This window comes from Ascaphus truei, chromosome 5, assembly GCF_040206685.1.
Source record: "Ascaphus truei isolate aAscTru1 chromosome 5, aAscTru1.hap1, whole genome shotgun sequence".
Taxonomy (NCBI): Eukaryota; Metazoa; Chordata; class Amphibia; order Anura; family Ascaphidae; genus Ascaphus; species Ascaphus truei.
The window spans coordinates 215,747,162-215,774,841 of NC_134487.1; the positions used below are offsets into that span (position 1 = coordinate 215,747,162).

General features: G+C 47.2%; 1 protein-coding gene across 3 annotated transcripts in view; it reads right to left on the bottom strand.

The window, feature by feature from the left end:
* GABRP (gamma-aminobutyric acid type A receptor subunit pi) overlaps positions 1-27,680 on the bottom strand; it is a 239,878-nt gene that overhangs the window by 28,796 nt on the left and 183,402 nt on the right. For 2 of the 3 annotated variants that reach the window (XM_075601665.1, XM_075601661.1), the window contains exon 5: positions 4,555-4,637. The exons of the other annotated variant lie outside the window; for it this stretch is intronic. In XM_075601665.1, the coding sequence (XP_075457780.1) occupies positions 4,555-4,637 (83 nt within the window). The remainder of the gene's footprint in view (positions 1-4,554; positions 4,638-27,680) is intronic. 3 annotated transcript variants of the gene reach the window in all.

Below are 27,680 nucleotides of genomic sequence, written 5' to 3' on the forward strand. Positions count from 1 at the left end.
CCAATAACGGGGCCTGTAACTCGGGAAGTAGGGGGTCCCGAGGCTGAAATCAACTTTGTTTAGCTCTGGAGACCCCCTGCTCACGCACACTATGAATAAAAATAAAATGTAAGCAGCTTTATTACCTTAGCAGCTACCCGCTAAGGTAATGATTTCTTATTTGGAGGGAGGGGGTGTTTGATACTACACTGGCGACACACTTTATTCGAGCTCGGCTAGTCCCACGAATTCGGGTATACCCGGGTGTATTGAGGTTTGTGACTGTTTTCTGCCCGAGTGCATTGAGGTATTTTCCAAGCAGGGATTGAAGCATTTTATACCCGCAGGCTGCAATACTGCACAGTATATATATATATACTGCATTACAATTCATGAATTTATGCCATCTGGTAGACACGCGAAGCATTGCAGCCTATTAAATCCTAATCATTATCATTTAACAGATCAGCCGCCCGTCAGCCAGGCATGAACCCAGGCTGGGAAGGCAAACGCAACGGGGCTTGTCAGAGGTGAGGAGCGGCGCATTCCAGGTATCTGCCAGGTACATACTGGGTATTTGCTCGAATAAAGTGTGTCGGTGCAGTAGTGTGAGGGAGCAGGGGGTCTTCTGAGTTGAACAAAGTTGATTTCAGCCTCGTGGACCCCCTACTTCACGAGATACAGGCCCCGTTATTGGTTGCCGGTATCCCTCTGCTTTGTTTACATCCAACAGTCACGTGACCCACAGGATTTTAACATGGTGATACCGGCACCCCATAACAGGGCCTATATCTCGAGAAGTAGGGGGTCCCCAAGGCTGTAATCAACTTTGTTCAACTTAGAAGACCCCCTGCTACATTACATGTTAGAATTTTAATAAAACCATCGCGATCACCTGTGAGAGGCGCGCAATTAGAGTGACTGATTCAGCCTATCTCTTACTGCGTGTCTATTACAGGCAGGCAGACTCCGGTAGGACTCACACAGCAGGGACCCCTGCATGTATTAATCCGATTGGCCAATAGTCTGCCCCAGCAAAACTAGTGAGGATCACGGCATATCTCGAAATTCCATTTCGAGATTTGTTTGAACAATGGCCGCTGCATCTGTAAATATGTGTTTCCTCCAAATTTCTCCCAATGAAGGCATGAACATAATCAAAGGACAAAGCAGGAGAAAGGGAAGATAAAATGTATTGTGGGGTACTTTAGCAGGGAAGGTCTTACTCAAAAGACACTTTAAATGTCACTTATTTATGATTGAAAAAGATGTTACAAAGATGTAATCCTTTAAGTATGATATCGCCATTAGTTAGTCAATGCAGAAAGCAGGAAAGCACCTTTAAATTTTAAATATTTGTTTTGTAAGACACAAGATAACTCTTACTTAACTCTGGCACCACCTACATGATGTTGGCAGCAGAACTAGTGCTCAATGAACTCGACACACTGAATTATGTGAGCGGAGGAGGAAGAAACTAGACCCATTGGATTCATCCAGGGATGCATGATTAGCAGGAAAATGCATTAAATGGACTGCAGCAGGTAAACTTAATCTTAGACCACAATTATACAGGACGCATCAAAGCCATCTACAGTAGAATAAGTAAGTGTCTAGATAGGACAGAAACTGGAAAAATTATTAAGAGCTTCCTGGGAATTGTGGGAGACTTGGTCAGTGTGGCTGATTATATAGTCTAAACCCAGGGTGGGCAACCCTTTCGCCATTCGCCACTTGTGGCGAATTGGGAGTCAAAGTGTGGCGAATTGAGTAACCACAATATAAGGGCCGCCCTCCCCGATCAGCCTGCTCTCCCCCCTCCCCGATCAGCCCGCTCTCCCCCCTCCCTGATCAGCACGCTCTCCCCCCTCCCCGATCAGCCCGCTCTCCCCCCTCCCCGATCAGCCTGCTCTCCCCCCTCCCCGATCAGCCCGCTCTCCCCCCAAACCCCCCACCCCGATCAGCCCACTCTCCCCCCTCCCTGATCAGCCCACTCTCCCCCCTCCCCGATCAGCCCGCTCAGAGAACTGCAGGCAGCAGCGCGCTCTAGCATTGAGGCACTTCTGTGCCTGCTAGAGCGCGCGTGCAGTCCTGCCTTCTCTGACGCCTCCTTCGAGCAAACCGAGGTAGAGAGGGAGGGGTTGTCATTGGAGGTGCAGGGGGGGTGTCATTGGAGGTGCAGGGGGGGGTTGTCATTGGAGGTGCAGGGGGGGTGTCATTGGAGGTGCAGGGGGGGTGTCATTGGAGGTGCAGGGGGGGTGTCATTGGAGGTGCAGGGGTGGTGTCATTGGAGGTGCAGGGGGGGTGTCATTGGAGGTGCAGGGGGGGTGTCATTGGAGGTGCAGGGGGGGTGTCATTGGAGATGCGGGGGGTGAGTCATTGGAGGTGCAGGGGGGGGTGAGTCATTGGAGGTGCAGGGGGGGGTCATTGGAGGTGCAGGGGGGGTCATTGGAGGTGCAGGGGGGGTCATTGGAGGTAGGAGGGTGATTGGAGGTAGGGGGGGTGATGATGCGAGGTGCACGGGGGAGAGTGATGCGAGGTGCACGGGGGGAGAGTAATGCGAGGTGCACGGGGGGAGAGTGATGCGAGGTGCACGGGGGGAGAGTGATGCGAGGTGCATGGGGGGAGAGTGATGCGAGGTGCACGGGGGGAGAGTGATGCGAGGTCACGGGGGAGAGTGATGCGAGGTGCATGGGGGGAGAGTGATGCGAGGTGCACGGGGGGTGGGATGTCTGTGGTGTGCAGGGGTTATTGTGTGCTTGATGTGGAGAGGGAGTATTATGTGTGTGGGTTAGGAGGAGAGATGGGGGTATGAGATATAGGTGGGGGAGTATCGCAAAGGTTGATAGTGAGGGGTGCTGGGGGAGATATATGAGGATGATGATGGTGATGATGATGAGAGGTGCTGGAGGAGAGATGATGATGATGATGATGATGATGATGATGATGATGATGATGATGATGATGATGATGATTTTTCCCGCGCGAGCCAAATTTTTTTTCCTTGGAGCAGTTCGGCCCTTCTCGCTTTACGAGTTGTGCAGGCCTGCCTTACTTGGTAGGGAAGGAGTGCACTCTGGCTGTGCAGCATGCTCCCCTTCCTCCCAGCCCACTTCAGTGGTGTGATGCACTTCCTCCCCTCCAGCACCAGAAGTTGATGCGCTGACACGCTCCTCCCCATCCCCTCCCTCCCCTGGCCAGGCCCGCCACCACCGCTTCCTTCCCTTTCTTTCTCAGCCACCGCGATCTGGTTAGAAGACGGGGCTGATGCCTGATGCGGGAGACAGGGGCTGATGCCTGATATGGGGGCAACGGGGGCTGATGCCTGTGATGGGGGGAAGGGGGCTGATGCCTGGGATGGGGGGTAGAGGGGCTGATGCCTGGGACGGGGGGGGGCTGATGCCTGGGATGGGGGACAGGGGCTGATGCCTGGGATGGGGAGGGAGGGGGGCTGATGCTTGATACGGGGAGGGGAGCTGATGCCTGATGAGGGGAACCGGGGCTGATGCCTGATACGGGGGAGGGGTGGGGGCTGATGCCTGGGAGGGGGGGTAGAGGGCTGCTGCTGCCTAATGAGGGGGCTGCTGGGGGAGATGATGAAGGGTGCTGGGGCAGATGATGAAGGGTGCTGGGGCAGATGATGAAGGGTGCTGGGGCAGATGATGAAGGGTGCTGGGGGAGATGTTGGAGGGTGCTGGGGGATATGATGAAGGGTGCTGGGGCAGATGATGAAGGGTGCTGGGGGAGATGAGGGGGTTTACATGAGATGATGGGGGAAATCAGATGAGGAGGAAGATAGTGGTGGTGGCATGAGGGGTGAGGAGGAGGGGGTGAGGGAGCTTGAGGGGGTGAGAGGAGGAGGGTGATGAGGGAGCTTGAGTGGGGTTATGGTCTGAGAATTTATAAACTTTTTCAAACCGTGTGTTTAAAATTTTCGCATGCGCAACATAATACCTACATTATTACATGGTGTGGCTATTTTCACTTCTAATTCGCCACACTTATGGCTACATTGAAAAATAGGTTGCCCACCCCTGGTCTAAACCATGTAAACATGTTGCCAATGTTGGTCCAAAATTGTCTTTCCCTTTCCCATTTTTAACATCACAAACATCATTATGCAATTACTTAGCAGTTTTCCATCTGGGAGAAGTATGGATTTTAGACATTTTTTGTACAAACTATCAAGAAATTGTTGAATTACGGTATTCTAAATAATGCTTTATAACACAGCCCTTTTCACCATAACTTTGGAATCACAAAGGTAAGGTATTCTTTCCTTGGTTAATGTAATTATGTGATAGTCTGAGTCTGTTCTAGACCAAAGTAGTAGGATGCATTTTACATACTGTAGTACTGTAGCTCTCATTATTCTTTTTAAACATAGGCTGTCCAGTGTAAATTTGCAAAAATAATTATTATCTATTTAATAATTCAATAAATTCTACTAATGTTAGTGAAGATTCCCGTACAATATATACTGGTAAGAGAGACTGCACAATGCTGTAAAGTGTTCCAGAAAACAATGTTTAAACTGATTGATTTACTGATTTATTAATGGAATATTATACTTACAGCTCTCCAGTTGTAGTTTACATGTCTGCTTGTCCATGGGATATTTTGATAAATCCATATTACATGCCACTGTAGTTGTAATTCTATAAAATAAGCAATAACATATATACTGTAGTAACTATAAAATACATTGTATAAACATTTATAAATGAGATACATTATAATGATTCAGTCTTGCTTTGAAATTCTTAAGTCAAATATTTGTGTACCCATATTAACTGATGCATTATAAAGCTGAATTTTAAATGCGCAGTTTGCGAAAGCCCCACCTTTGTGGAGAACAGTTTTTTATTTGTTCACCTAGTAAGTGAATAATATTAATTTGTTTAAAAAATGTAGGGATATATAAAGCTGTGTCCTAAGTACGCTTTTTGCATTACTATAAAACGTGTCATGCCTCCATCTCTCCTTTCAAAGAGAAAACATTCAAAAGTGTGAAATTAAAACAAAGAATTAACAAGCAAAGTTAAACCTCAGAGGATTTTAGTTTTAAAGGAGTACAATAAATACAGTGCATGTAGAAAAATGTCCTAACTCTCCCTAACATAATAGTTGAGTAATTTTTCCATGAACATGGTAGTCATAATATTGCGCATTATATTTCTTCCTAAGGTACAGTAAGATTATTGTTCTGTCCTGGGTTTCCTGGGTCTCAGTAAAATTTGACAGGCAGCTAAACACATCTCCTCTTTAATGCAATGATGCAATCTTCTCTGAATCTCTGATTCAGTGGCTGATTTCCTATTAGGCCTGATAGGCCTAGGGCAGCAACATTTTGGGGCGGCACATTTCCCTATTTTTCCCAGGTCGGGGACGGATAGCTACCTATCAATGAACTTGTGCAAAGCCATAAGAATTGGTGAGACCACATCTGCTGCACTGTTAGTGTCTTTGTCAGAAAAGAGCAAACTCCACTAAGGAAACATGGCGTGCGGGGGTATTGGTCCAGATATTTAATTGTCCCGCTCTCTTCCACACTGATTGCTGGGAAGAGCGTGGTGCCTCTGTAAAGTACTTACCTTCTCCTTTGTGCTGCCCTCCTCCTTCAGTGCTGAATTGATGCATTGCCATGGCAAAGAAGGAGGAGGGTTGCACTGCAGGAAGAGGCTGCTCGGGCGGGACCAAGGTAAGTGCCTATGGGTGGCGGATTCTTAAATCTGCCACTGCTCTCATTATATGTATTTCCAGGAATAAATGTACAAGTAATCAGTGCACCTCGTTTCATAGGAAGAAAAGAGAAAGAAGAAAATGAGCATAATAGTGAAGCAAGTTCACAACACAATGCTTGTGTCTGTAGATGGTGAGATATGCACTTACATTTCAGTGCCTGTCTCAGGCATGTAAAGGTATTTTTTAAGCGTCCTCACCACCATGAAGTCACCACAATATTCCATGGACTTCTTTTTTAAAGGTTCTGCTTTATATAAAATATCAGCAATGTGGTTTCACAAAACAATATTAAAATAAGGGCACAGACCAGTTCATGATATTCCACAACCTCCGGTGTCCGTGACAGTCACTTGCCAAACTGGTCGGCGTTCTATGTCACTTCCGGTTCCTGGTGCTTCAGAGAAACTGGTCCTCCAGGCAACCCTACGCGTTTCAACGGTGATCCGTCTTCATCAGGGGTAAGTATGGTATGCTTCTTTATATATCCCTCTCTATCAATGCTATACAAACTTGTTTAATTACAGGTATAACTTATGGCGGAGAGAAACAGATAACATAATATACATAACAAATAAAATTCTATAAGAAATATATTAAAAAATGTCTAACTACATACCATAAAAAACCATATTGAAAGACAAAATAATTAAAATCCCGATAGTAGCAAAGTTATAACATAATATCCCTTCTATTTTCCCCAAACAATGTATGAGAAAAGACATGATTCCTCTATATTTTCATAATGAATAGAAAACTAATTGTACATTTATGTGAGGAAGTTGTACCCTCAAGATTATACCTTCGTAATTGAACATAATGATTATAGTATAAGACAATTCAGGATACATATTATTATGCTAAATATCTAATATCAATAATATTTATTTTGCTAAATATAGTGATTGACATAATGTCCAAAAACTATCTCAAAGAGAAACTTTATGGATACACAAATTAAAATCACTAGCATCTGGGGATTAAATATTAATATTGATTTAGATTGTTTTCTCACATAAATAAAAAAATAAAATTTTTTAAATCAAAATCACTAAATTTACTTTAAGAAATATATCACTTTACTATTAGTTAAATATATAAAATAATTACTATTATTTAAATATATAAAATAATTAGATTAAATATATCACTCTAAAATTATTTAAAATATTCAGATTTAATTTAAATTTAATACACAAACATTATGTCAATCACTATATTTAGCAAAATAAATATTATTGATATTAGATATTTAGCTTAATAATATGTATCCTGAATTGTCTTATACTATAATCATTATGTTCAATTACGAAGGTATAATCTTAAGGGTACATCTTCCTCACATAAATGTACAATTAGTTTTCTATTCATTATTAAAATATAGAGGAATCATGTCTTTTCTCATACATTGTTTGGGGAAAATAGAAGGGATATATGTTATAACTTTGCTACGATCGGGATTTTAATTATTTTGTCATTCAATATGGTTTTTTATGGTATGTAGTTAGACATTTTTAAATATATTTCTTATAGAATTTTATTTGTTATGTATATTATGTTATCCGTTTCTCTCCGCCATAAGTTATAATTAAAGAAGTTTGTATAGCATTGTTAGAGAGGGATATATAAGGAAGGGATACCGGAACATACCATACTTACCCCTGACGAAGACGGATCACCGTTGAAACGCATAGGGTTGCCGGGAGGACTAGTTTCACTGAAGCACCAGGAACCGGAAGTGACATAGAATGCCGACCAGTTCGGCAAGTGACTGTCGCGGACACCGGAGATTGCAGAATATCATGAACTGGTCTGTGCCCTTATTTTAATATTGTTTTGTGAAACCACATTCCTGATATTTTATATAAAGCAGAACCTTGAAAAAAGAAGTCCTTTGAATATTGTGATGACTTCATGGTGCTGAGGACGCTTAAAAGATACCTTTACATGCCTGAGACAGGCACTGAAATGTAAGTGCATATTTCACCATCTTCAGACACAAGCATTGTGTTGTGAACTTGCTTCACTATTGTGCTCTTTTTCTTCTTTCTCTTTTCTTCCTATGAAATGAGGTGCACTGATTACTTTGGACATCTATTGCTGCTGGGAATTGGGAACAATTCGACTCTTCAGACTGCACCACATCTACCTTATTCAAGTATGGACTTTGATTTAGTTAGAGCGCTTCCTTTTTTGTAGTATATGTATTTCCAGGAATAAACACACAGAAATGAAGGGACAATGTTCAAAAATGCCCAAAATTGGAAGTCTGGTAAAAAAATAGTGCTACTGTATATCTCGGAGGGCAGGAGTGAGAAAGCACAGATGATCAGAGCTAACAGTCCATTCTACTAAAAGGACCAATAGGGAGTCAAATTCAGGAAGTACTTTGTAGAAGTAGGAAGAGATACAAAACAAGACCCCAGGGGAGGGGGAAAGAGTAGTTGCTGAGGCAAAGAAGTACATAGATGTAGAGGGGAGAAACGAGAGAAAAGTTTCTGAGCAACAGAAGAGCAGAAAAACACAGGCTGGAGACAGAACAATAATTATATTGAAAGCAATAGCCAAAATTGAGCTCATTAGAATAGACTTAACATCACATTACAGTATTTTAGGATAACACTACATCCTTATCTTCAAATAACGTGCCGTTACTAAAGTCTTGAGGTTATTTTCATTCAGACCCTGAAAAAGGGTTGGGAGGGAAGAGAATATCAGGAATAGATTATAAAGTTAGAGAAACAAATTTATAGCAAAATGTTACCCCTTAGTAAGCCAATTTGTCAGCTTGTTATAGGCAACCCAGGGCACACAGACCACTATGGGCAAAAAAAGGGTTAATATTTTGAAAAAGTTGATAAATGTTTGTGCGATTAAATGTCATCTTTTTTTTGGTGTTCATACTACTCTCCAGACCTTTTTCATGCTCTGGATGGGGGTAATGTTAGGTTTAGGTATGACTTAAATAACGTAACATTATTTCCAAGCGTTAACATTACCGGAGCTTATTGAAAATGGTTCTGTATTCTTATGATTAAAGCTCACTTTCATACTGTTTTCACTAATGGCTGTTATATTTAACTAGACTTTTCATAGGAGATTAGTTTATTTGGATTTAAGAAGGGAAATACAGCAACCTCTAAAAAAAGAAACATGTTAATAGTACATTAAATTTGTATCTTTATTTAGCAGAAGGTTTGAACTCTGAGTTTCAGCCCTCACGTGCTAAAGTAGTTTCAGAAGAGAAAACTGCAAGGCCACTCTATTAGTAAGTCTAACAAGTGAGAGATTTCAAGATTTAAGGCCTGCCTTTGAAAGTGATTGAGGGACAGACATTGGGGTGCCTATGCTATAAGCGTTCATAAAAAAATCACTTGGCCATTTAATTTGCCTGTTTTTTGAGTGTTGCTATCCCAACTCATGTATCCCCCCCTTCACCTCCTCCTCCCCCCCCCCCGATCTCATCTAGGGACCTATGTGGGTGGGAGAACTACAGATATTACGAGGTGTGGTGCAATACCTTAGGCTCACAAGAGGCCTGAGCCTCGACTGATGGGAACCTGGAACGATACTTACAGTACCTCCACCTGTGCATGATTCTAGAGTGTAGAATAACCCCTGACACAGGACCCACATACAGTAGCCACATACACCAAATTATGTTTACACAGTTTACTACATGCAGATAAGAACACAATATAATAATAACAACAATAGTGTCACCCTGTAACACAAAGCCCCACACTATATACCCAAGAATATCAAAAGTCATCCTCCCACCCACGTGTGAGACAGCGCTGCCCACTAGTTTGAGATGATGGTTGGTGCACTTGGTGTATAATACCTGCTGGGTGTATCCACACCCGGACATGAGCTGGACTTGAGATCCCTTGCTCCAGAAGGATGATCCGCTTCTACGGTGGATGGCTCCCGCCTGGAGTGATCCACCATTGGAATGTCTCTATCTCTGCTAGCTACAGAGTGTGATCCAGTCTTCATCACTAAGGGCAAATATATAACTCTTCCTGGCTATCACCCTCACTAAAGCTGGCTCTACAGGACCCTGTCCCTATCCTAGGGGCGGTCCCTGCAGCAGCCACAAACTGAGGGGAGTTGGGGCCTAGCTGGGGCCTAAGGGGAATCTCTGGCCAAGTGCAGGGGCTACTTGCCTCCCTGCACATGCAACCTCCCCTCTCTGTGTCCCAGCTCCGACTGACTTGTGAACCCTGAGCGCGCCAAATGTATCTGTCTCTGCAGGAGATCTCTGCCGCGCAATTGGCTCCCTAGTGTCACGTGGATAGCAGCCCCAGTGGCTGCTGGGTCTTGTAGTCCCCGCGGGACCTCTTTGTTATTGGGGCCACGTGCGCTATCTCCCTTGCGCATGCACTACTTTGTAATGGCGCCGCCGCTTGCAACTGTGCATGCACGACTCTGTCAAGGCCATGTGCTACGGAGAGCCACCTCTGCCCATCCGCGCTCAATGTAATGGCTGCTTGAACTCTGCTGCACATCAAACACATCAAACATGGCGGCACCCTGTAGCAGATGCCGCTAGGAGCCCCCGGCGAAGGGCTCGCACCCGCAGCTCCCCGACATGCCGTGGGGGTCCCCGCTACTGAGCGGAGGTAAGGGGGCCCAGGGGGAACCCTGCTACACTCTCCACCTGGTGAAAACCCCAACAGCCTCGCTTAGGACAGTGTCACACTGCATAAAGTTAAACAATAAAAATGCACTGCATAATATGTACAACTTATCACATGTAGTTTATCATCATTGTTACATAACTTCATAACCATATGGATAAACGAGACCAGCTTAGACTCATAGTGGGGTGCCCCTAACTGATCATGTGAGGGCACCTCACACTGACTCCTGTGAGTCTCTGACTTGATAGTCTCAGTTGCTTAAACTGGAGTCTCTGATTCTAAGCCACTTCCTCCCACTGCTGGAAGGAACAGCAAGGGGTCTCTTGGCCAGATCTTTACTCGGACATCCGCATCACATATGCGGTAGACAGGGAGGCCCTGACTTTTCCTCGGTCCACCACATGGTGAATAGCATGCTCCATGTTGCGATATTATTATGCTCCATGTTGCGCCTGGAGGAGGCAATAATTACCAGAGCGGTCACAGCACAGTCCTGGTTTGCTCCAGCAGTTGCTTCAGAAGTGACGTCTTCTGGGGACATCATGAGATCTGAGTGCAGATCCATGTCTTGAGACAAAAGTGCTTGGGGATCCTTCGCGTAGAAGTAAGCGCCGAGCAGAGCCTCTTCACTGGTTACCTCCATTGCCGCCTGAAGGGAGTAAAGGGGTTGTGCCTCACCGCTCTGCTGGCTGCTGACATTTGTCAGGTCATCTGGAACGCTGTCCGATACCACCTCCGCTGCACTAGGCACCGCGATGGGGCTTCGTTTTCTCTCCACTTGGCAGGTAGGCTGTGGACAATGATCCACATGTACCGCCTGGTAGCAATCTTCTAGGGGGAACACCTCTGCCAGGACGTGATGCCGGGGCGAGCCATTCGCCCTGGTGGCTATGCTTAAGGAGCTACCATACTCCGCGGTCACCTGGGGACTCACACCTGACACCCCTGGGGCAGGCCACTAACCCTCGTCGTTGTTAGGTACTGGTTCCAAGCCTGGGACCGATGGTACCATCATTAAAGGCCGGACCGTCCATCGTAGGGCACACGGGCCCACAGCAGGGTCCGCTGTAGCTGAGGCAATTGACACTTTGTCATCAGTTTCACTTGGGTGGTCCGCCAGCTGGCGCATCCCCACAGATTGTTGGCTACTGTCATCGATAGAAGATGAGAGTAGGGACACCTCCGCAGGGGAACAGCATGCGGGCATCTCGCCTTCACAACTGGCTATCGGCGCCACTACTGGAAGTGCTCCCAACTTTTCCTGGGCAGTCACCTTACCCGGTGGTTCTGACATCTGAGGTTCTGGCTCTGGAACCGGGTCTGGAACTAAGTCGGGAACCCGATCTGGAACTGAGACGGGAACCGGATCGGGAACCGAGTCTGAAACCGGAGTGCACGGTTCTCCTGGAATGGCACACGAGCCCTCTGAAGCCTCAATGGTTGAAACAGTCTGGTTAGCAGCATCGACCAGCCCTGTATTGGAGTCGGTCACCTCTTTCTCTGTGGGTTCCGTAGGCCGCAGCCGCATGGGGCTCAGGAACTGTACACCGCAGCAGGTACACTTATCTCCCCAGGTCAATTCGCCATCTTGGAAGTCACATTCGTATGCACCCCTTCCCGTCCACCTTTGCTAGCAGAAACTCTCCTGGTAAACAATAGGGGTCAAATGTCATATCTCCAGGCATCTTCAAGTCTTGTTGTACACACGGGCACACAAGAAAGGTTACAGGCAGACCTTTTGCTCCCCAAGCTCCATACAACTGATGGTGCGGTTTGCTGCATCCTGTACCTCCCATACAGTGGACAGAAGTTGCTGAATGAGGCTCACTGTGCTCCCTCCCCCTGGTGGAATCCAGAGAAGGGGCACACTCTATCAAGGAGTGGATCTGGCTCAGCACTGAGCCACTCACATCATGGGGGCGGGGCTCTGGATTTCGCACCAGACCTGGAAGGAAGGGTGCCAAAAAGACTGCTAAATCAGGGTAGATAAATGGAAACCCATCGGTCGGAGCCTCGGGCAAATTTAGGAATTGAGGGCTATCTTCCTCACATATGGCATGGCCTACATCCAGTAGGCCCACTCCATTGACAGAAGCGGTAATCATACCTTCGCCCTACGATCCAAACATGAGCCAACCCAGGGAGTTTCCGAGCATGCTCCTGGACGTCCCTCTTGGATATGCAAGCAGGAACTCTGCCTACGACAACTAGGTGGTTGGGCGTCGTGCTATGCTTAAAGGCCCATGTGTAGACCTCCCACCTTGAGACATAGATAGTGTGGTATATTGGTGCATCACCACAGTAAGCTCAGATAACATAAATTCCATTAAATGAATCCAGAATCCAGGAACAGTAATATATTGACAAAAATGAACATCCCAGGGTGAAAAATAGGGACCTGGTGGTGCCCACACAGCTACCCCAATACTTGGTCTCCAATATGCATAAATTCACCACTGGGGTATAATATAACACAGTCCAGCAATAGAAAGGTAACAAATGAGGGGCTAATGCCCTTTACCTGTCTAGTATAGCTCCAGATGAATGGATTCCTTGGCATGCAGTCCACCTTGGTGCGTGGTCCTGTACTATTGCCAAGCTGATCATTAAAGGCTAATATATATTTTTTCCATGTCTGGAGTTGCCCTCATTTATGCATTTGTGGATGCTGTGAGCTGTGCACCTCTTCTCTTCTACCTCCCGCCTTGAGAGCACAACCATGGTGGAGAATAAATTGAACAATTTGACTACTGAATAGGGCACCCCAGGTCTGGATCTCTAAGGCGCCTCCATAAGTAACACATCTATCCCCCCCCGATCTCATCTAGGGACCTTTGTGGGAGAACTATACATATTACCAGGTGTGGTGCAATACCTGTTAGGCTCACAGGATACCCAGGCAGGCTCTAGTTGCAGTTAGTGGCTACCTATAGGCTATTGGAAAACATCAGGTGGTGTTGGCACTTGCTTGCTATATTCGGCTGCTAACATTTGTTGAGTAGCATAGGTCACACGTGTTTTTCTGCAGGAGATACTGATATCAACTGATACATCCAAGTATGCCATGCCAACTGATACATCCAAGTTCTTTTGGCAACAGTACATCTTGTTCACATTGTTGTACTTTGTGACTTTTAGCCATAGCCGTCTGCCTATACATATGGTTAATGCTGACACATATATCTGTAGACAGAGCCTGATACCTGGTGGTGAAGCAATTTTGCATCTTGATCCGGCATACAACCATGAGTACAATGTTACTTATTTAGCTTTTTTCTTAGAGGGTACTGTTCCTATGGAATGACATGGATACTTAGCATCTCTTTCTATGTCAGGGTTTCCTCTGACAATTTGTTACTCTGAGATATATAGCTGGAGTAGTGTATCTACACTTGTGCCATTTGGTGTATCATGGGCGCATTCACCACAACTAGTGGGGGGTCCTTTGCGCACTGTTTATTTCCATCCGATCAGACGCTATACTAGTATACTCCCACACTCTCAGCTCCACACAATGGAGAGTGGTTTGGATGCTGGAGGGACATAATATTGATTCTGTTTATTACGGTTGACAGCACAGGGTCCCTCTCAACATGGGCTGCCAATACTAGGGGCATTATCAGACAAATGACCCTATGTCCCTCCATACATCCCTATATACTCACCACTCAGCAGGTCTGGTTTCCCCTAGGGGATTTTATTTACATTGCATTTTTAATCACACTGTTATTTTCCTAGCATATATGTTAATAAAATTGTTTTGAGTATTATTGTTGTTTTGAGTATTATACTCGGCAGTCATATACTGCCATTAATATCATTATCAGGTTGAGTGCATTAATATAGGGATTCTTTTTCGTGAGCACCCCAAGGGGTTTCACAACATGTTGGGTTCTAGTCAGGTTTCATCCCTGATGCACCACCTCATTCCATCATCACAGATGTTTATTGTATTATATTAGGTGAGCGGCAGATTATGTCTGTTAGGTAGGCTCACAGGAGGCCTGAGCCTCCGCTGATGGGAACATGGGGTGTATCCTGGAACGATACTTACAGCGCCTCCACCTGTGCAGGATTCTAGAGTGTAGAATAACCCCTGACACAGGACCCAAATACAGTAACCACATACACCAAATTATGGTTAAACAGTTTACTACATGCAGATAAGAACACAATATAATAATAACAACAATAGTGTCACCCTGTAACACTAGGCTTCACAGGGCCATAACCCCACACCATATACCCAAGAGTCCCAAAATTCCCCCTCCCACCCACGTGTGAGACAGCGTTGCCCACTAGTTTGAGATGAGGGTTGGTGCACTTGGTGTATAATACCTGCTGGGTGTGTCCACACCCGGACGTGCAGATGAGCTGGACTTGAGATCCCTTGCTCCAGAAGGATGATCCCACGTCGCGATCTACTTCTATGGTGGATGGCGCCCGCCTAGTGCTTTTATTTCTTGAATTGTGGTGTTTAGGTGCTTGTGTTAATCTTTTATTATTGTGTATATTTGGCTTTCATGCTTTTTTATTAGGGTGACCATTAACTGCTATAGTGGCTTATCATGCCCATATTATATACCTGCTGGGTGTATCCACACCCGGACATGAGCTGGACTTGAGATCCCTTGCTCCAGAAGGATGATCCGCTTCTACGGTGGATGGCTCCCGCCTGGAGTGATCCACCATTGGAATGTCTCTATCTCTGCTAGCTACAGAGTGTGATCCAGTCTTCATCACTAAGGGCAAATATATAACTCTTCCTGGCTATCACCCTCACTAAAGCTGGCTCTACAGGACCCTGTCCCTATCCTAGGGGCGGTCCCTGCAGCAGCCACAAACTGAGGGGAGTTGGGGCCTAGCTGGGGCCTAAGGGGAATCTCTGGCCAAGTGCAGGGGCTACTTGCCTCCCTGCACATGCAACCTCCCCTCTCTGTGTCCCATCTCCGACTGACTTGTGAACCCTGAGCGCGCCAAATGTATCTGTCTCTGCAGGAGATCTCTGCCGCGCAATTGGCTCCCTAGTGTCACGTGGATAGCAGCCCCAGTGGCTGCTGGGTCTTGTAGTCCCCGCGGGACCTCTTTGTTATTGGGGCCACGTGCGCTATCTCCCTTGCGCATGCACTACTTTGTAATGGCGCCGCCGCTTGCAACTGTGCATGCACGACTCTGTCAAGGCCATGTGCTATGGAGAGCCACCTCTGCCCATCCGCGCTCAATGTAATGGCTGCTTGAACTCTGCTGCACATCAAACACATCAAACATGGCGGCACCCTGTAGCAGATACCGCTAGGAGCCCCCGGCGAAGGGCTCGCACCCGCAGCTCCCCGACATGCCGTGGGGGTCCCCGCTACTGAGCGGAGGTAAGGGGGCCCAGGGGGAACCCTGCTACACTCTCCACCTGGTGAAAACCCCAACAGCCTCGCTTAGGACAGTGTCACACTGCATAAAGTTAAACAATAAAAATGCACTGCATAATATGTACAACTTATCACATGTAGTTTATCATCATTGTTACATAACTTCATAACCATATGGATAAACGAGACCAGCTTAGACTCATAGTGGGGTGCCCCTAACTGATCATGTGAGGGCACCTCACACTGACTCCTGTGAGTCTCTGACTTGATAGTCTCAGTTGCTTAAACTGGAGTCTCTGATTCTAAGCCACTTCCTCCCACTGCTGGAAGGAACAGCAAGGGGTCTCTTGGCCAGATCTTTACTCGGACATCCGCATCACATATGCGGTAGACAGGGAGGCCCTGACTTTTCCTCGGTCCACCACATGGTGAATAGCATGCTCCATGTTGCGGTATTATTATGCTCCATGTTGCGCCTGGAGGAGGCAATAATTACCAGAGCGGTCACAGCACAGTCCTGGTTTGCTCCAGCAGTTGCTTCAGAAGTGACGTCTTCTGGGGACATCATGAGATCTGAGTGCAGATCCATGTCTTGAGACAAAAGTGCTTGGGGATCCTTCGCGTAGAAGTAAGCGCCGAGCAGAGCCTCTTCACTGGTTACCTCCATTGCAGCCTGAAGGGAGTAAAGGGGTTGTGCCTCACCGCTCTGCTGGCTGCTGACATTTGTCAGGTCATCTGGAACGCTGTCCGATACCACCTCCGCTGCACTAGGCACCGCGATGGGGCTTCGTTTTCTCTCCACTTGGCAGGTAGGCTGTGGACAATGATCCACATGTACCGCCTGGTAGCAATCTTCTAGGGGGAACACCTCTGCCAGGACGTGATGCCGGGGCGAGCCATTCGCCCTGGTGGCTATGCTTAAGGAGCTACCATACTCCGCGGTCACCTGGGGACTCACACCTGACACCCCTGGGGCAGGCCACTAACCCTCGTCGTTGTTAGGTACTGGTTCCAAGCCTGGGACCGATGGTACCATCATTAAAGGCCGGACCGTCCATCGTAGGGCACACGGGCCCACAGCAGGGTCCGCTGTAGCTGAGGCAATTGACACTTTGTCATCAGTTTCACTTGGGTGGTCCGCCAGCTGGCGCATCCCCACAGATTGTTGGCTACTGTCATCGATAGAAGATGAGAGTAGGGACACCTCCGCAGGGGAACAGCATGCGGGCATCTCGCCTTCACAACTGGCTATCGGCGCCACTACTGGAAGTGCTCCCAACTTTTCCTGGGCAGTCACCTTACCCGGTGGTTCTGACATCTGAGGTTCTGGCTCTGGAACCGGGTCTGGAACTAAGTCGGGAACCCGATCTGGAACTGAGACGGGAACCGGATCGGGAACCGAGTCTGAAACCGGAGTGCACGGTTCTCCTGGAATGGCACACGAGCCCTCTGAAGCCTCAATGGTTGAAACAGTCTGGTTAGCAGCATCGACCAGCCCTGTATTGGAGTCGGTCACCTCTTTCTCTGTGGGTTCCGTAGGCCGCAGCCGCATGGGGCTCAGGAACTGTACACCGCAGCAGGTACACTTATCTCCCCAGGTCAATTCGCCATCTTGGAAGTCACATTCGTATGCACCCCTTCCCGTCCACCTTTGCTAGCAGAAACTCTCCTGGTAAACAATAGGGGTCAAATGTCATATCTCCAGGCATCTTCAAGTCTTGTTGTACACACGGGCACACAAGAAAGGTTACAGGCAGTCCTTTTGCTCCCCAAGCTCCATACAACTGATGGTGCGGTTTGCTGCATCCTGTACCTCCCATACAGTGGACAGAAGTTGCTGAATGAGGCTCACTGTGCTCCCTCCCCCTGGTGGAATCCAGAGAAGGGGCACACTCTATCAAGGAGTGGATCTGGCTCAGCACTGAGCCACTCACATCATGGGGGCGGGGCTCTGGATTTCGCACCAGACCTGGAAGGAAGGGTGCCAAAGAGACTGCTAAATCAGGGTAGATAAATGGAAACCCATCGGTCGGAGCCTCGGGCAAATTTAGGAATTGAGGGCTATCTTCCTCACATATGGCATGGCCTACATCCAGTAGGCCCACTCCATTGACAGAAGCGGTAATCATACCTTCGCCCTACGATCCAAACATGAGCCAACCCAGGGAGTTTCCGAGCATGCTCCTGGACGTCCCTCTTGGATATGCAAGCAGGAACTCTGCCTACGACAACTAGGTGGTTGGGCGTCGTGCTATGCTTAAAGGCCCATGTGTAGACCTCCCACCTTGAGACATAGATAGTGTGGTATATTGGTGCATCACCACAGTAAGCTCAGATAACATAAATTCCATTAAATGAATCCAGAATCCAGGAACAGTAATATATTGACAAAAATGAACATCCCAGGGTGAAAAATAGGGACCTGGTGGTGCCCACACAGCTACCCCAATACTTGGTCTCCAATATGCATAAATTCACCACTGGGGTATAATATAACACAGTCCAGCAATAGAAAGGTAACAAATGAGGGGCTAATGCCCTTTACCTGTCTAGTATAGCTCCAGATGAATGGATTCCTTGGCATGCAGTCCACCTTGGTGCGTGGTCCTGTACTATTGCCAAGCTGATCATTAAAGGCTAATATATATTTTTTCCATGTCTGGAGTTGCCCTCATTTATGCATTTGTGGATGCTGTGAGCTGTGCACCTCTTCTCTTCTACCTCCCGCCTTGAGAGCACAACCATGGTGGAGAATAAATTGAACAATTTGATTACTGAATAGGGCACCCCAGGTCTGGATCTCTAAGGCGCCTCCATAAGTAACACATCTATCCCCCCCCGATCTCATCTAGGGACCTTTGTGGGAGAACTATACATATTACCAGGTGTGGTGCAATACCTGTTAGGCTCACAGGATACCCAGGCAGGCTCTAGTTGCAGTTAGTGGCTACCTATAGGCTATTGGAAAACATCAGGTGGTGTTGGCACTTGCTTGCTATATTCGGCTGCTAACATTTGTTGAGTAGCATAGGTCACACGTGTTTTTCTGCAGGAGATACTGATATCAACTGATACATCCAAGTATGCCATGCCAACTGATACATCCAAGTTCTTTTGGCAACAGTACATCTTGTTCACATTGTTGTACTTTGTGACTTTTAGCCATAGCCGTCTGCCTATACATATGGTTAATGCTGACACATATATCTGTAGACAGAGCCTGATACCTGGTGGTGAAGCAATTTAGCATCTTGATCCGGCATACAACCATGAGTACAATGTTACTTATTTAGCTTTTTTCTTAGAGGGTACTGTTCCTATGGAATGACATGGATACTTAGCATCTCTTTCTATGTCAGGGTTTCCTCTGACAATTTGTTACTCTGAGATATATAGCTGGAGTAGTGTATCTACACTTGTGCCATTTGGTGTATCATGGGCGCATTCACCACAACTAGTGGGGGGTCCTTTGCGCACTGTTTATTTCCATCCGATCAGACGCTATACTAGTATACTCCCACACTCTCAGCTCCACACAATGGCGAGTGGTTTGGATGCTGGAGGGACATAATATTGATTCTGTTTATTACGGTTGACAGCACAGGGTCCCTCTCAACATGGGCTGCCAATACTAGGGGCATTATCAGACAAATGACCCTATGTCCCTCCATACATCCCTATATACTCACCACTCAGCAGGTCTGGTTTCCCCTAGGGGATTTTATTTACATTGCATTTTTAATCACACTGTTATTTTCCTAGCATATATGTTAATAAAATTGTTTTGAGTATTATTGTTGTTTTGAGTATTATACTCGGCAGTCATATACTGCCATTAATATCATTATCAGGTTGAGTGCATTAATATAGGGATTCTTTTTCGTGAGCACCCCAAGGGGTTTCACAACATGTTGGGTTCTAGTCAGGTTTCATCCCTGATGCACCACCTCATTCCATCATCACAGATGTTTATTGTATTATATTAGGTGAGCGGCAGATTATGTCTGTTAGGTAGGCTCACAGGAGGCCTGAGCCTCCGCTGATGGGAACATGGGGTGTATCCTGGAACGATACTTACAGCGCCTCCACCTGTGCAGGATTCTAGAGTGTAGAATAACCCCTGACACAGGACCCAAATACAGTAACCACATACACCAAATTATGGTTAAACAGTTTACTACATGCAGATAAGAACACAATATAATAATAACAACAATAGTGTCACCCTGTAACACTAGGCTTCACAGGGCCATAACCCCACACCATATACCCAAGAGTCCCAAAATTCCCCCTCCCACCCACGTGTGAGACAGCGTTGCCCACTAGTTTGAGATGAGGGTTGGTGCACTTGGTGTATAATACCTGCTGGGTGTGTCCACACCCGGACGTGCAGATGAGCTGGACTTGAGATCCCTTGCTCCAGAAGGATGATCCCACGTCGCGATCTACTTCTATGGTGGATGGCGCCCGCCTAGTGCTTTTATTTCTTGAATTGTGGTGTTTAGGTGCTTGTGTTAATCTTTTATTATTGTGTATATTTGGCTTTCATGCTTTTTTATTAGGGTGACCATTAACTGCTATAGTGGCTTATCATGCCCATATTATATACCTGCTGGGTGTATCCACACCCGGACATGAGCTGGACTTGAGATCCCTTGCTCCAGAAGGATGATCCGCTTCTACGGTGGATGGCTCCCGCCTGGAGTGATCCACCATTGGAATGTCTCTATCTCTGCTAGCTACAGAGTGTGATCCAGTCTTCATCACTAAGGGCAAATATATAACTCTTCCTGGCTATCACCCTCACTAAAGCTGGCTCTACAGGACCCTGTCCCTATCCTAGGGGCGGTCCCTGCAGCAGCCACAAACTGAGGGGAGTTGGGGCCTAGCTGGGGCCTAAGGGGAATCTCTGGCCAAGTGCAGGGGCTACTTGCCTCCCTGCACATGCAACCTCCCCTCTCTGTGTCCCATCTCCGACTGACTTGTGAACCCTGAGCGCGCCAAATGTATCTGTCTCTGCAGGAGATCTCTGCCGCGCAATTGGCTCCCTAGTGTCACGTGGATAGCAGCCCCAGTGGCTGCTGGGTCTTGTAGTCCCCGCGGGACCTCTTTGTTATTGGGGCCACGTGCGCTATCTCCCTTGCGCATGCACTACTTTGTAATGGCGCCGCCGCTTGCAACTGTGCATGCACGACTCTGTCAAGGCCATGTGCTATGGAGAGCCACCTCTGCCCATCCGCGCTCAATGTAATGGCTGCTTGAACTCTGCTGCACATCAAACACATCAAACATGGCGGCACCCTGTAGCAGATACCGCTAGGAGCCCCCGGCGAAGGGCTCGCACCCGCAGCTCCCCGACATGCCGTGGGGGTCCCCGCTACTGAGCGGAGGTAAGGGGGCCCAGGGGGAACCCTGCTACACTCTCCACCTGGTGAAAACCCCAACAGCCTCGCTTAGGACAGTGTCACACTGCATAAAGTTAAACAATAAAAATGCACTGCATAATATGTACAACTTATCACATGTAGTTTATCATCATTGTTACATAACTTCATAACCATATGGATAAACGAGACCAGCTTAGACTCATAGTGGGGTGCCCCTAACTGATCATGTGAGGGCACCTCACACTGACTCCTGTGAGTCTCTGACTTGATAGTCTCAGTTGCTTAAACTGGAGTCTCTGATTCTAAGCCACTTCCTCCCACTGCTGGAAGGAACAGCAAGGGGTCTCTTGGCCAGATCTTTACTCGGACATCCGCATCACATATGCGGTAGACAGGGAGGCCCTGACTTTTCCTCGGTCCACCACATGGTGAATAGCATGCTCCATGTTGCGGTATTATTATGCTCCATGTTGCGCCTGGAGGAGGCAATAATTACCAGAGCGGTCACAGCACAGTCCTGGTTTGCTCCAGCAGTTGCTTCAGAAGTGACGTCTTCTGGGGACATCATGAGATCTGAGTGCAGATCCATGTCTTGAGACAAAAGTGCTTGGGGATCCTTCGCGTAGAAGTAAGCGCCGAGCAGAGCCTCTTCACTGGTTACCTCCATTGCAGCCTGAAGGGAGTAAAGGGGTTGTGCCTCACCGCTCTGCTGGCTGCTGACATTTGTCAGGTCATCTGGAACGCTGTCCGATACCACCTCCGCTGCACTAGGCACCGCGATGGGGCTTCGTTTTCTCTCCACTTGGCAGGTAGGCTGTGGACAATGATCCACATGTACCGCCTGGTAGCAATCTTCTAGGGGGAACACCTCTGCCAGGACGTGATGCCGGGGCGAGCCATTCGCCCTGGTGGCTATGCTTAAGGAGCTACCATACTCCGCGGTCACCTGGGGACTCACACCTGACACCCCTGGGGCAGGCCACTAACCCTCGTCGTTGTTAGGTACTGGTTCCAAGCCTGGGACCGATGGTACCATCATTAAAGGCCGGACCGTCCATCGTAGGGCACACGGGCCCACAGCAGGGTCCGCTGTAGCTGAGGCAATTGACACTTTGTCATCAGTTTCACTTGGGTGGTCCGCCAGCTGGCGCATCCCCACAGATTGTTGGCTACTGTCATCGATAGAAGATGAGAGTAGGGACACCTCCGCAGGGGAACAGCATGCGGGCATCTCGCCTTCACAACTGGCTATCGGCGCCACTACTGGAAGTGCTCCCAACTTTTCCTGGGCAGTCACCTTACCCGGTGGTTCTGACATCTGAGGTTCTGGCTCTGGAACCGGGTCTGGAACTAAGTCGGGAACCCGATCTGGAACTGAGACGGGAACCGGATCGGGAACCGAGTCTGAAACCGGAGTGCACGGTTCTCCTGGAATGGCACACGAGCCCTCTGAAGCCTCAATGGTTGAAACAGTCTGGTTAGCAGCATCGACCAGCCCTGTATTGGAGTCGGTCACCTCTTTCTCTGTGGGTTCCGTAGGCCGCAGCCGCATGGGGCTCAGGAACTGTACACCGCAGCAGGTACACTTATCTCCCCAGGTCAATTCGCCATCTTGGAAGTCACATTCGTATGCACCCCTTCCCGTCCACCTTTGCTAGCAGAAACTCTCCTGGTAAACAATAGGGGTCAAATGTCATATCTCCAGGCATCTTCAAGTCTTGTTGTACACACGGGCACACAAGAAAGGTTACAGGCAGTCCTTTTGCTCCCCAAGCTCCATACAACTGATGGTGCGGTTTGCTGCATCCTGTACCTCCCATACAGTGGACAGAAGTTGCTGAATGAGGCTCACTGTGCTCCCTCCCCCTGGTGGAATCCAGAGAAGGGGCACACTCTATCAAGGAGTGGATCTGGCTCAGCACTGAGCCACTCACATCATGGGGGCGGGGCTCTGGATTTCGCACCAGACCTGGAAGGAAGGGTGCCAAAGAGACTGCTAAATCAGGGTAGATAAATGGAAACCCATCGGTCGGAGCCTCGGGCAAATTTAGGAATTGAGGGCTATCTTCCTCACATATGGCATGGCCTACATCCAGTAGGCCCACTCCATTGACAGAAGCGGTAATCATACCTTCGCCCTACGATCCAAACATGAGCCAACCCAGGGAGTTTCCGAGCATGCTCCTGGACGTCCCTCTTGGATATGCAAGCAGGAACTCTGCCTACGACAACTAGGTGGTTGGGCGTCGTGCTATGCTTAAAGGCCCATGTGTAGACCTCCCACCTTGAGACATAGATAGTGTGGTATATTGGTGCATCACCACAGTAAGCTCAGATAACATAAATTCCATTAAATGAATCCAGAATCCAGGAACAGTAATATATTGACAAAAATGAACATCCCAGGGTGAAAAATAGGGACCTGGTGGTGCCCACACAGCTACCCCAATACTTGGTCTCCAATATGCATAAATTCACCACTGGGGTATAATATAACACAGTCCAGCAATAGAAAGGTAACAAATGAGGGGCTAATGCCCTTTACCTGTCTAGTATAGCTCCAGATGAATGGATTCCTTGGCATGCAGTCCACCTTGGTGCGTGGTCCTGTACTATTGCCAAGCTGATCATTAAAGGCTAATATATATTTTTTCCATGTCTGGAGTTGCCCTCATTTATGCATTTGTGGATGCTGTGAGCTGTGCACCTCTTCTCTTCTACCTCCCGCCTTGAGAGCACAACCATGGTGGAGAATAAATTGAACAATTTGATTACTGAATAGGGCACCCCAGGTCTGGATCTCTAAGGCGCCTCCATAAGTAACACATCTATCCCCCCCCGATCTCATCTAGGGACCTTTGTGGGAGAACTATACATATTACCAGGTGTGGTGCAATACCTGTTAGGCTCACAGGATACCCAGGCAGGCTCTAGTTGCAGTTAGTGGCTACCTATAGGCTATTGGAAAACATCAGGTGGTGTTGGCACTTGCTTGCTATATTCGGCTGCTAACATTTGTTGAGTAGCATAGGTCACACGTGTTTTTCTGCAGGAGATACTGATATCAACTGATACATCCAAGTATGCCATGCCAACTGATACATCCAAGTTCTTTTGGCAACAGTACATCTTGTTCACATTGTTGTACTTTGTGACTTTTAGCCATAGCCGTCTGCCTATACATATGGTTAATGCTGACACATATATCTGTAGACAGAGCCTGATACCTGGTGGTGAAGCAATTTAGCATCTTGATCCGGCATACAACCATGAGTACAATGTTACTTATTTAGCTTTTTTCTTAGAGGGTACTGTTCCTATGGAATGACATGGATACTTAGCATCTCTTTCTATGTCAGGGTTTCCTCTGACAATTTGTTACTCTGAGATATATAGCTGGAGTAGTGTATCTACACTTGTGCCATTTGGTGTATCATGGGCGCATTCACCACAACTAGTGGGGGGTCCTTTGCGCACTGTTTATTTCCATCCGATCAGACGCTATACTAGTATACTCCCACACTCTCAGCTCCACACAATGGCGAGTGGTTTGGATGCTGGAGGGACATAATATTGATTCTGTTTATTACGGTTGACAGCACAGGGTCCCTCTCAACATGGGCTGCCAATACTAGGGGCATTATCAGACAAATGACCCTATGTCCCTCCATACATCCCTATATACTCACCACTCAGCAGGTCTGGTTTCCCCTAGGGGATTTTATTTACATTGCATTTTTAATCACACTGTTATTTTCCTAGCATATATGTTAATAAAATTGTTTTGAGTATTATTGTTGTTTTGAGTATTATACTCGGCAGTCATATACTGCCATTAATATCATTATCAGGTTGAGTGCATTAATATAGGGATTCTTTTTCGTGAGCACCCCAAGGGGTTTCACAACATGTTGGGTTCTAGTCAGGTTTCATCCCTGATGCACCACCTCATTCCATCATCACAGATGTTTATTGTATTATATTAGGTGAGCGGCAGATTATGTCTGTTAGGTAGGCTCACAGGAGGCCTGAGCCTCCGCTGATGGGAACATGGGGTGTATCCTGGAACGATACTTACAGCGCCTCCACCTGTGCAGGATTCTAGAGTGTAGAATAACCCCTGACACAGGACCCAAATACAGTAACCACATACACCAAATTATGGTTAAACAGTTTACTACATGCAGATAAGAACACAATATAATAATAACAACAATAGTGTCACCCTGTAACACTAGGCTTCACAGGGCCATAACCCCACACCATATACCCAAGAGTCCCAAAATTCCCCCTCCCACCCACGTGTGAGACAGCGTTGCCCACTAGTTTGAGATGAGGGTTGGTGCACTTGGTGTATAATACCTGCTGGGTGTGTCCACACCCGGACGTGCAGATGAGCTGGACTTGAGATCCCTTGCTCCAGAAGGATGATCCCACGTCGCGATCTACTTCTATGGTGGATGGCGCCCGCCTAGTGCTTTTATTTCTTGAATTGTGGTGTTTAGGTGCTTGTGTTAATCTTTTATTATTGTCTATATTTGGCTTTCATGCTTTTTTATTAGGGTGACCATTAACTGCTATAGTGGCTTATCATGCCCATATTATATGGGTATGATGTAGCAGTATGCCAATCAATGGGTATAGGTTGGGTATAGTGGTCCCGGGGTTAGGCCTCAGGGATGGGTAGCGGAGGAGGGTGGGATTATCCCTTTATTACTATAGCGGTTATTAACCGCTAAGGTGATTAAGGGGTTAGGGGCAAGTAGATTGTATTTTTTCTTGTACACTGGCGACACACTTTATCGCAGTGCGGCCAGATCCGCAAGCCGGGAGATTTCCCGGCTTGCTAGTGGCCGCCCCTCGGCGTGCCGCGCGTCATAGACGCGCGGTCACGCGTCTTCGGGAGCCTGCGCCCCCTGCACGCGCGTCCAGGGCTCCCCGAGGGAGCCCTGGTGTCCCGCGATCTGCGGGACGGCGGCATGGGGTTCCGGGGGACCCGGCGGACCCGGCAGCGGGAGGGAGAGCGCCCCGATCGGAGGGCGCTCTTCCGCTGCTTCGGCGCGCGCCCGTCACACTCGGGCGCGCGCCAGGCTACTGCTGCGGCACAGAATGGGCAAATGCTCGAATAAACTGTGCCGCAGCAGTATTCTTTCTGGCAATGAAGGACATGGTATACACATCAAATGGAAATACCGCTGATCTTAAATATAGTTCAAAGTTATTGTGTAGAACCGGTGTATGTAGGAATAACATATATCAAATATGTAATAAAGGAGGGGTCAAAAGCAGACAACTCTCCAAGTACCCTACTTCCTGCACTCAAGTATATAACCACCTAAATAGTGGGTATAAATACCCAAATACACTTGTTAAAGGTGACCATATTGCATCAATCACAGTTAGCAAATGCTCCCACCACTGTGGAAGGACAGATGCTACTAAAAGCCATATAATGGCTAAAAAAGAATAAATCTTTAATGAAATATAATGACAACGACGCAAAACGTACATATATTTACAAATTGTGAAATAAAAAACTCCAATTTTATAATACTGCAAATGTGATGTACTGCCTGTAGATAGTACACTGGCGACACACTTTATTCGAGCTCGGCTAGTCCCACGAATTCGGGTATACCCGGGTGTATTGAGGTTTGTGACTGTTTTCTGCCCGAGTGCATTGGGTTATTTTCCAGGCAGGGATTGAAGCATTTTATTCCCGCTGGCTGCAATACTGCACAGTATATATATATATACTGCATTACAATTCATGAATTTATGCCATCTGGTAGACACGCGAAGCATTGCAGCCTATTAAATCCTAATCATTATCATTTAACAGATCAGCCGCCCGTCAGCCAGGCATGAACCCAGGCTGGGAAGGCAAACGCAACGGGGCTTGTCAGAGGTGAGGAGCGGCGCATTCCAGGTATCTGCCAGGTACATACTGGGCATTTGCTCGAATAAAGTGTGTCGGTGCAGTATACACTCAAATGTGTGATATAACAACTATTGTAACTACTGACATATACGCTCACCCCTCTGTGTGGTGGGTTTCTAGGTATGTGATGTATGTGTACTAAATACTGCCTATGCTAGGCTGTTCCATCTGCCAACCTGACTATAAAATGACAAATATAAGGTATTTATTAGTAACCTAAGGTCCACATCAATCACAACACAAACCATTGGAGATTGGTGTATAATGTGTAATGAACTATAGGAATCCTACTATATGAAGTCAGTACAAACAGCAGCAGCTGCATCAGGACAGTGCCTATATTCTTAGCACATACATTGTATTCCTACACATACCCTGAAGAATCGTATAGCTCCCCACTAGTAACTGTAACATGCCAGCACAATACTCTATTCCCCTTTGTTTTAAGGCAATACAGTGCTAAAGTACAATGAATAACAGTGGGTAAATGGAAGCGCTATACAGCGGTATACAACCCGTTCCACGAGGAGGGGGTGCGGTGCATCACGTGCCTCTGGACGTCAACGCGATAACGCCATGACCGACGATCGTTTCACGCTTGGATTGCGCACTTTCTCAAGGT